This window comes from Mus caroli, unplaced genomic scaffold, assembly GCF_978045245.1.
Source record: "Mus caroli unplaced genomic scaffold, Mus_caroli_1 scaffold_2, whole genome shotgun sequence".
Classification (NCBI taxonomy): domain Eukaryota; kingdom Metazoa; phylum Chordata; class Mammalia; order Rodentia; family Muridae; genus Mus; species Mus caroli.
This window is the reverse complement of record NW_028227257.1, coordinates 110,066,258-110,076,351: the sequence shown is the minus strand read 5'-3', so window position 1 is coordinate 110,076,351 and position 10,094 is coordinate 110,066,258. Positions and strand designations below refer to the sequence as shown.

At 50.6% G+C, this 10,094-nt stretch overlaps 1 protein-coding gene across 1 annotated transcript; it reads left to right on the top strand.

Moving 5' to 3' along the window:
• The first annotated feature begins 6,911 nt into the window (after nt 1-6,911).
• Sp5 (Sp5 transcription factor) lies at nt 6,912-9,714 on the top strand. Its single transcript, XM_021156321.2, has 2 exons — nt 6,912-7,361; nt 8,010-9,714. The coding sequence occupies exons 1-2, from the start codon at nt 7,311-7,313 to the stop codon at nt 9,153-9,155; spliced, it is 1,197 nt and encodes a 398-aa protein (XP_021011980.1). The 5' UTR covers nt 6,912-7,310; the 3' UTR covers nt 9,156-9,714.
• The last annotated feature ends 380 nt before the right edge of the window (nt 9,715-10,094 follow it).

The window sequence follows — 10,094 nt, the reverse complement described above, 5'->3', positions numbered from 1 at the left end:
AAACAATTCTCTCCTATTGTGTGGGTTGACGCTTCCACTTCAGGGATTTTTTTTTTTTTTTTTAGAATTCATTTTTATCTATGTGTATGAGTGTTTTTGCTTGCATATATGTGCATACACCACATATATGTAGTGCCTTCAGAGTCTAGAAGATGATGTCAGATCCCCAAAACCTGGATTTACAGATGGTTTCAAGCCTCCACATGGGTCCTGGGAACTGAACCCAAGCCCTCTGCAAAAGCTGCAAGTGTTCTTAACTTCTGATGAGCCATCCCTCCAGCCCATCTTTCACTTTCTTAATGTTATTCTCTGAAACACAATGGTTTTATATTTTGATGAAATTTAATTGCTTTTATCACTTGTTCTTATGATACCACATGCATCTAAGACATCTCTGCCTAACCTAGGTCAAGAATATGACTTCTGTGCCTTTGTGTAAGAATTTTAGAATTTAATTGTTAAGACTATGATCATGATCAATTTGGAGATATTTTTATATATCATAAAGAAATATTAGCTTTTAGCTCTTGAATAATATTTTATTTACATTTTAGTAGATAATCTTTACTTATGTATATATGGATTACAGTGTAATATTTTAACATATATAGTATATAATGATTTAATAGATAGACAATACATTGCCTCAAACATTATTTACTTGTATTATGAATGTCCAAAGTCTTCTCTTCCAGCTATTTTGAAATAATAAACTATTGTTGATTAAAGCTATCCCACTATGTCATCGAACACCAGAACCTATTCCTTCTCCCTGACTGTAAGTTTATGTGCGTCCATTAACTAGCTTCTTCGGCTCTTCCTCCCCTCTGGCAGCCACCATTCTATCTGCAGATGTCTGAGGTCAACTTTTAACTTCTATTTGTGAGAACATGCTGTATTTGCCTAAGTAATTCTATTTAACATAATGTTTTCAAAACTCATCGATGTTAATACAAATGTCAGTCTCTCATTCATTTTTATGCTATGTATATATCACATTTTTATGCATTTAACCCATTTATTCATTTTTATTCATTCATTTATCCTTCTTTACATTTGGATATACAATTGTCCTACTACCATGGGTTCAAAATAAAAGTCTTTTGTTTGAGACAGGCTTCTCTGTGTAGCCCTGGCTGTCCTGGAACTCACTCTGTAGACCAGGCTGGCCTTGAACTCAGAGATCTGCCTGCCTCTGCCTTCCGAGTGCTGGGATTATAGGCACATGCCACCATGCCTGGCTCAAAATAGGAGTCCTTTATTTCTCCGTGTGGTTGTTGTTTAGTTGGTTCATTGGGTTTTTTGTTTTGTTTATTTGTTGTTGTTGTTTTGTTTTGTTTCTTATTCTAACCTATATTTTGGGTTTTCTCTTAAAACGGTGAGTCACACTTTCACCAGTTCCTCATCAAACCTTCTTCATCTCTGCCCTAGGTAACTAGGGTATAGGATGGCTGCACCTATCCTCTTAGGCTCTCTACCTAGCCAGGCCCTGGGGAGAGGAAGTTCTCAGCTATGGAGCTGCATAGGAGCCCAGATAAGATTTCCAACATTTAAGCCAGGGCAAAGAACTCTCCCTGACTTCTCTAGTCTGCCCCCACCTAGTCACACTACAGTTTAAACTATGAGCTGCAACTCCTTATGGGGTTACAGAACTGAATGTGACGGGTGCAAAAAAAAATTAGCAACAGTAAAATGGTTTGGAAGCGCAATGATCCCGAAACTAATTCAAAATCAAATGTACGATGAATCTGACCAAGGACATGCACTCCTCCATTGCTCCCAGCTGCAGTCTTAGTGCAGAATACTCACAACATACACACTTTGAGTTGAACATGTTGTTATACCATGCAAGGCCAAGGAATGCTGCCTGAGACACAGGTCAAAGTTGAGACTATTGTATGTTATGAACTACAGTGTCTTTACTGCACAAAGTTTCCTGATCTTATAGAAATATATGGTATAATTAGGAAAAAACAGAGACTGTCGTAATATTGTCATTCCTCAGCATATAAGCACCTGATTTGCATCACTATGTAATAGCTATTGTATTAAAAAGTTTCATCTTTAAAATTGTTGAATTGCTAGAGTGAGTTTCAGTGTGTGTGTGTGTGTGTGTGTGTGTGTGTGTGTGTGTGTGTATTTTGGCTTAGGGTTTTCAACAACTTTTGAAATTATCCTAACACACTTCTTCCCTTTTATACTATATATTTATTTGAAGTAGCAATCTTGATGTTGACAGTTACATAATCAAAATATCATTCGACTCTGAAAAATATTGAAGATGCTCTCGTCCCTGAAGTATCAATTGACAACAAAGGTTTAATACCTTATGTAAAAATAAAAGGCAAAGCTAGGCATGATGGCACACAATTTTAATCCCAGCACTTTGGAGACAGAGAGGCAGGGGGGATGCTGGTCAGTCTAAAGTATAAGTTCTAGGCCAGCCAGGGCTATTACATAGTAAGACCTGTCTGCAGAACAAACACAAAAACCAAATGACAAGCACATATACCTCACTCGTGTGCAAATCTGACTTCATCTTTAGTAAATGGTAAAAAATAAATAGAAACTATCTTAAAATACTTCACGATGTATCATCACTGTTCTGTTTGTATGCCTGTTTTCTAGGCATACAAACTCAGATCACATGGCAACTTCTTGGGAGAAAGGGAGTCATGAGTGGAAGAAGTTTACAACTCCCTGATTCCCCAGGAGCAAAACAAAGGCTCCCCTTATCCTCTCCCGTGGGCTCCTCCTCTCCTGTGTAACACTTGCCACACAGTTCGAGCCCACCTCCCAACAACACTGAGTTATTAAACATCTCTAGAACAAATAGCACTTTGAATGGCAGGTCACAGAAACACTAACACAGTTGGAGGAAATTAAAAAGAAGAAAGAAAAAAACCTCCCCTAGTTTTCTGCCTGTTGTGTACAGACTCCATTTGGAAACTTAAAATCCAAGTTAACCCGAAGTTTTCAGCCAAGAAAATGTTTCAAGGGAAGGGAACATCTCAAGGGTAGGGAAAGGTTTGGTCCCCAAGCCATGCTCCCAGCATGACAACTGCTTGTGCCTGAATCCACCAGACTAAGGACCATGAGCCAGTCTGTCTCTTTTTGTCGCAGGTTTTAGGGCATCTGTGGTTTGGTCTACAGATTAAACAGACCACTCTGATTCCTGAAGGTTAATTCAGAAGAGTATCTGTAGCCCCTCCAGACCACGAGGACCAGGTGGATGGCTTTTTTTTGTTTGTTTGTTTAGTTTCAATTGAAGAAACAAAGTTTGATCTCTTCCACGTTGAGCTCTGAGAACAATAGCAGCTTTCTGTGGTAGCGTGACTTCAAAAGGCTGCTGAGGGACCGCTCTGAAAATGGCTGGTTGTAATGACTGAAGCAATGCAATGCGCAGGCATCCTTCTGAGGCCCGGTGCCCATTAGCACAGGAAAATCCATCCCCTTTCCCTCCCAGATCCTTTACTAACCAAGCCCATTCAGGCAACCAGAAGGTCGAGCCTTGAAGGGACCAGGCCAGGACCAGTTGCGAAAACTAGAGTGCTATAAAAACCCAATGAGATAAGAATGTGTTGAGATGACCCATATAGTACATATTTTTGTTTTTTAAATTGGAAAGATGGAAAGAGACAGAACATAAAGTTAGGTGGGTAGGGAAGTGGATATCAGGAAAGAATTGGGGGAGGAGGAAAACATAATCAAAATATATTTTATGAAAATGTTTGCCAATAAAGTAGGAAATCAAGAACGGGGGGGGGGGTGGGGGCGAGGGGATTATGTTGAAAGTAGCGGAAAATAAAAGCCCTGGGAAAGTATCAGGTCAGGCCTGATACTGCCACACCCCAGGGTTGTAGGTGAGACAACAGGAGAGCAAGCCCGCCCCTTTGCGTGAGTACCGGTGTAGGTTCAGCTCCCGCCTCTGCTCGCCCGCAGCGTGCACCGGGATGACTCCTGCTGCCCGCCCGCCTGCGAAGGAGCTGCAAACTTCTCTGTCTCGGAACCCTGCTGCTCCGGGAGCAGTTTGGATTACTGCTCGGCCCCGCCAGCCGCCCGCCTGGAGAGACGAGTATTCAACCTCCCCGCCCCCCGCCGCGGTGAAAGTTTGCTCCCACTTCGCCGCTCCCCCACCTCCTCCCCTAGGCGTCGAGACCGCGGAGGAGTTCCCGGGTCCGCGCTGCACAAATACACTCATCAACAAAGGAAAGCCCATTAAACCTTCCCTCCTGTGAACTCGCCCCCGCGGATACCTCTTTGAACTGACCCCCGCCCCGCAGCCCCGGAGTCGTTTGGGGCGCGCTGGCCCTCCCGGGCTCCCTCCCTCCCTCCCGGCTGCGCACTTTTGCTGCCCGCTCGGTCTTTGAAGTCTCTTTACATTACGGCACAGCAGCCACGCGCTCTTACCCCGCGCGGGGGCTTTGTGTAACGGAACTGACATTTGGCCTTGATACCTGTATCTCTTGGTGATTGCAACAAATTTCTGAAATAAATATTGTGCTTTGATCTCCCTGCACTGCATTTTTAATGGACGCTCCAAACATTACTTCATTAGGAAGAATTTTTTCTTTCTTTCTGGAGCTCCGGGAGGGGGTGAGGGGTGTAAAGCGCAGTTCTTCGAAGTCTCGCTCCAAAGTCTTGGTTGGGCCTGGGAGGGCTGGAACTGTTTCAACAAATTCGGCGGTGAAAGCGACTATGGTGAGCCATACAGAGTGTACTGTGCCGCTAACACAGTCCAATAGACTTTGCGCTTAGGCACTCTTTTAAGCCTACAGGCATTCTACTGAGGCAGCACATTTTACAGATGGGCAAACAGAGGCATACTTACCAGGATTCTCAGAGACGGGGGGGGGGACGGGGGGACCTGGCTTTAAAGTTTGAGCCTTTAACAGCTCTGCTGGGAACCGGTGGCTGCTTAATTGCCTAAAGAGACTGTCTTGGCGGGAAAAGTTAAGTCCTATAACTATAGAGGTGCAAATTGATTCTTCTTGCCTTTCTGATAAAATAGCTAACACATTTGGCCAAAGAGGATACTCCCAACTTGCTCTTCTGCCTCGGGTTGGAAAGGCCCAGAAAGGGAAGGGACCAGGCTGCCTTCCAGGTTGCCCTGGGTGAGCTCACTGGCTTCAGATGCGCAGGTTTTGAAAATATCTTCTTCTGGGCTCAGGTTTCTCCAGGGCTGGGTCCTTGCAACTGGGCATGAGGAGGAGCGGGTCGGCCAGGCCTCAGAGCAAACTACAGAATCATCACCCCTTCGAGGTTTCCACAGCACTCAAACCCCTGTTCGGGAGGATGCGACCCCGTGGGTTGAGCTGTGAGGTGGCTGTTAACTGGTCCAGGAGTGACACCTCGTTGGGGAGAAGATGTTAATGTGAGGCCTGTTAGTCCTTTCCATTTCGAAGGCGCGTCCGGAACCTGGGAGAGTATGGGCCTTCTTAATAGAGCAGTGTCAGGGCTCTTGATGGTCTTGTAGAGGACACCTATGTGCAGCGCACAGTCTGAAGCGGTAAGAGTTCCTCTAGCCTCTGGAGCTACTTTGGGAGTTAGGCCACCTGGTCTTGGAACATCTGTCCTGGTCGCACAGTGGTCTCTGGGCGGTGCATAAACACCCTGCACAAGCTGAGCTGGTTCAGGGTTTCCAGAGAGACTGGCGGGCGCCCTTGGAGACTGAAAATTCGGTAAACAGAGAGGCTGGAGAAGATTCAGGCTAAGTCAACCTCAGGCGAGCCACTTCTCTGTGCTTCACCTGAGCTACCGCTGCCAGGTCGCTGACTGGACTCCCGGACTCCCAGAGCGGTGAAGGGCCCGTGTCGCCCGAACAGCCTCTGGTCTATCACTTTCGGGTTCCAAAACTACTGGGTCCAGGGCAGAAGGCATGCAGGAGGCCGACTGACCCTACCGGACCAGCCAAAAACTGCCAACGAAGTTTTGAGGGGGACACACCCTGGATAAGACTTCAACGCCTGCGACAAAGCACACCAATTGGAACTTCTTTCCAACCAGGACGGGGACAACAGTTTGCTTTGACTTCTCTTTCCCCTCCAGGGCCCTCCTCCCAGAGATCTTCGGTTTTTCAAGCCATGGGGGTGGGGTCGGGAGGGAAAGGGGACTGCGAAGAAGCACCCAAGCCTTGCTGTCCAGCTTGTGACATCGCGCACATTTGATGATGCTAAGAGAAGTTAAAGCATCGCTGGCGAGTCTGACGGAGCGCAACCAGTGGGGCGCTTGCCCGGTCCAGCTCAACTCACAGAACTGTTTGTCTGGAAAGTACAGTCCAATCCGCCCCCCCCCACACACACACACGGCGCCCACCGCCCCAAGTGTACGCTCCGGGTTGTTCTGGTGTCCTGCCAAGCTCAGTTGTGGGAGGAAGCAGTCAGCGCGGTGCGGGTTTTTTTTTTTTTTCACTCTGCAAAAGTTATAGCCTGAGGAGAACTTCCAGGTCACACCAGTGGGAGCTTCAAGCGGCTTGTCAAGAGGGTGGGTCTGGAGTGTGTGCGCCACCCACTGCTGCCCTGGGAGGCCGCCCAGCCTGGCCCAGGGTCACAGCGCCGCCTGCTACTCCGCGGGCGAGTAGGGGGGTGGGACACGCGGCCGACCGGGTTTGGTCAGTCCCACGCCCCGCCCCAGGAGCTCGCTTTAGTCCTCAGTGTGAGGATGCAGAAGTATGGGGAAGTTACCCTCATCCCGGTCTCAAAGTACTGTGCCTGAAAGCTGAAGGCAGATTTTTTTTCCTAGAGATAACAAAGACACTTTGTCACTTTGCGCGCTGCCTTGGTGCAAATCTTTAATTGCAAGTGGGGGTGGGGGATCGAGTGTCCCGAGCAACCCAAGCGCGAGTCTCCAGGCGGCAAGGCCCCCTTTGATCAGGAAAATCCAATTATTTGTGTATATACATTTCCCACATAGTGATTACTTCATTAATTGTCCCGCCTTTATCTCCTCCCTTCCCATCCCCCCTAATAATCAGTTCTTTTATCCAGACCAACAAACACACCATAGGAGCTTTGTGGATTCAAAGGATTTGCTTTCGCTTCTGAAAGAGCCGCTATTCTTTGATGATTGGGTAGCGGCAAACTTCAAAGCCATAAATCTTTCCTCTGACTGGCTGGCGGCCCAGCAAAGCCCTTATCAAATTCTTGGAGGTGATCCTGAAGCGCTCAGACCGCGAGCCGGGCGAGCAAGCGGGGCGCGGGAGGGGAGGACTCGGAGGCACGCTGGGCGGCCGTTCGTCCTCGCCTTCGGGTGTCCATGCTTCGGCGGCGGCCGCGTCCCGCTCCACAGCGAGCGGCCTTCAAGCAGTAGCCATGGCCGCTGTGGCTGTCCTCCGGAACGACTCACTGCAGGCCTTCCTCCAGGTCAGGGCCGGGCCCGGAGCGGGCGGGAGCAGGTGGGAATGGCGTAGTCGGGTCTAGGCGGGTACTTTGAGCACCTTAAATCTCAAGGGGACACTCCCGCTTAAGGGTGAGACTGGAGTCAACCCTAGGCGCACTCAGGCCAACTTGATACCTAATCCGGTGGTGTGTGTGTGTGTGTGTATTGCCTTTCGGGAGTATGTGGATGTCAGAATGGCAGGAAATTGAGTTCACCTTGCTGGGCTCTCCTGTTGACTTCAGCCTAGGATGGGCTAAGGAGGAACACAGTAGCTACTTTGAAAAGAGCTTATAAAATATTACCGAAGACGACCCCACGGCCCCATTGTGGGTGTTTCTAGTTATTCCTAACCGACTCCGGTCCCTCTGCCTCCCTTAAAAGATGCTTGGCATCTTTTTGAACCAAGTAGTTTAGCGGGAAGCGACCACGCACCAGGGGTTCAGGTAGCCTGGCTCTCAAAGTTTCCCGGGACCGCTGGGTGCGCACGCGGGATGCTGTGAGGTCTGGGGGAGGGACAGCCTGGCAGAGGAGGGGCGGGGGTATAATAGTGGGGGTGGCGGCCCTGCCCAGAGTCCGGGCTTGAAACGCTAACCTTTTGTCTCTTCCGCCCTCCCTCGCCGCCGCCCATGCAGGACCGCACCCCCAGCGCCTCCCCGGACCTGGGCAAGCACTCGCCCCTGGCGCTGCTGGCTGCCACCTGTAGCCGGATCGGCCAGCCCGGCGCTGCGGCGGCACCCGACTTCCTTCAGGTGCCCTATGACCCAGCGCTGGGTTCACCCTCCAGGCTTTTCCACCCTTGGACTGCCGACATGCCCGCACACTCGCCAGGCGCTCTGCCGCCCCCACACCCTAGCCTGGGGCTGACGCCGCAGAAAACACACCTGCAGCCGTCCTTCGGGGCAGCCCACGAGCTCCCGCTCACGCCCCCCGCGGATCCGTCGTACCCTTACGAGTTCTCGCCGGTCAAGATGCTGCCCTCGAGCATGGCTGCTCTGCCTGCCAGCTGCGCGCCCGCCTACGTGCCCTACGCCGCGCAGGCCGCGTTGCCCCCGGGCTACTCCAACCTGCTGCCCCCGCCGCCGCCACCTCCTCCACCGCCCACGTGCCGCCAGTTATCCCCTGCCCCGGCTCCGGACGACCTCCCCTGGTGGAGCATCCCGCAATCGGGCACGGGGCCGGGGAGCTCCGGGGTTCCAGGGACCAGCCTCTCCAGCGCCTGTGCCGGGCCTCCCCACGCTCCCCGCTTCCCTGCCTCAGCCGCCGCTGCTGCAGCGGCGGCTGCAGCCCTGCAACGGGGTCTAGTGTTGGGCCCGTCGGACTTTGCACAGTACCAGAGCCAGATCGCCGCGCTGCTGCAGACCAAGGCCCCCCTGGCGGCCACGGCCAGGAGGTGCCGCCGCTGCCGCTGCCCCAACTGCCAGGCGGCTGGCGGTGCCCCCGAGGCGGAACCGGGCAAAAAGAAGCAACACGTGTGCCACGTGCCAGGCTGCGGCAAGGTGTACGGCAAGACGTCGCACCTGAAGGCGCACCTGCGCTGGCACACGGGCGAGCGGCCCTTCGTGTGCAACTGGCTCTTCTGCGGCAAGAGCTTCACGCGCTCGGACGAGCTGCAGCGGCACCTGCGGACTCACACGGGCGAGAAGCGCTTCGCCTGTCCCGAGTGCGGCAAACGCTTCATGCGAAGCGATCACCTCGCCAAGCACGTGAAGACGCACCAAAATAAGAAGCTCAAAGTCGCTGAGGCCGGGGTGAAGCGGGAGAACCCGCGGGACCTATGAGCGCACTGGGACACTTCCGAGGCCACTCCTGCCCAAGACATCCTTCCCAGCACCTTTGCTGGCACACCAGGGTACTTGCCATTGAGGTAGCTGACAGAGAAACTTTTTAAATGAACTTTTTATTCTCCTCCGCCCGAAGTCTTGCTGTCCAGCCCAAGAGCAGAGGGCAGGGCAGGCAGGACAGGAAACTGGGTCGTAGTTGAGTTACTCCAGGAGGAATCCAAAGTCCGAGCCATCGCCTGCCTGGGAGACTTACATTTTACCCAGGGCTGGCCTTGCTTGTGGGAGTCGCTGCTGAAAAAAAAAAAAAATTAAAAGAGAAGGCCCTTGGGAGATTTAAAAACAAGGCCTAAGTTTTTGCTAGGCCCAATTCGGACTTTGTACAGGTTATTTAATAATAGCTTTGTTAAAGAGTAATTATAATTATAACGTTAATAAATGTTTCTGTTCTCAGCTCCACGCAGAGCTACAGCATGGTACGTTTCTGTAAAGCGAACAGCAGTTGGCAGCCTGAAAATAAATACGTTCATTCCAGGGTCTCCTTGGGAAGACCCCCGCAGAGCTGGTCTCCTCTGATCTTTTCTTCTTCCTGGAATCCTTGCTGAGAGGTCAGGTTTCACCAGGGATCTGATGGTTCCTGTGTGCGGCCTATGTCGCAGGCGTCTTTGGTTTCTAAAAGTTTGGGCAAACATGTACTGGATGCATGGGCAGGCACGGAGTAGTCACTTTCCTGGTAAAAACAGTTAAGACAAGACTTGCCGTTTCCTGTTTGGGTTTCTGTGGTGCTCTAGAATTTAGTGTGTTGTATGTTTTATAAATTTGATAACCTGCTGCACAAAGACTGAGGCAAATTCCTTGCTGTTGTACAGTTGTTGATATTCTTGGGTCCTGTTGGAGGAGCTAGGTTTTCTCAGGGCCTTCTCCTAGGTGAGATTTTTA

Coding starts and splice junctions, on each gene's coding strand:
- Sp5 (XM_021156321.2), top strand. CDS start 7,311: ATGGCCGCTGTGGCTGTCCTCCGGAACGACTCACTGCAGGCCTTCCTC. Junction 7,362..8,009: donor CACTGCAGGCCTTCCTCCAG/GTCAGGGCCGGG, acceptor CCGCCCATGCAG/GACCGCACCCCCAGCGCCTC.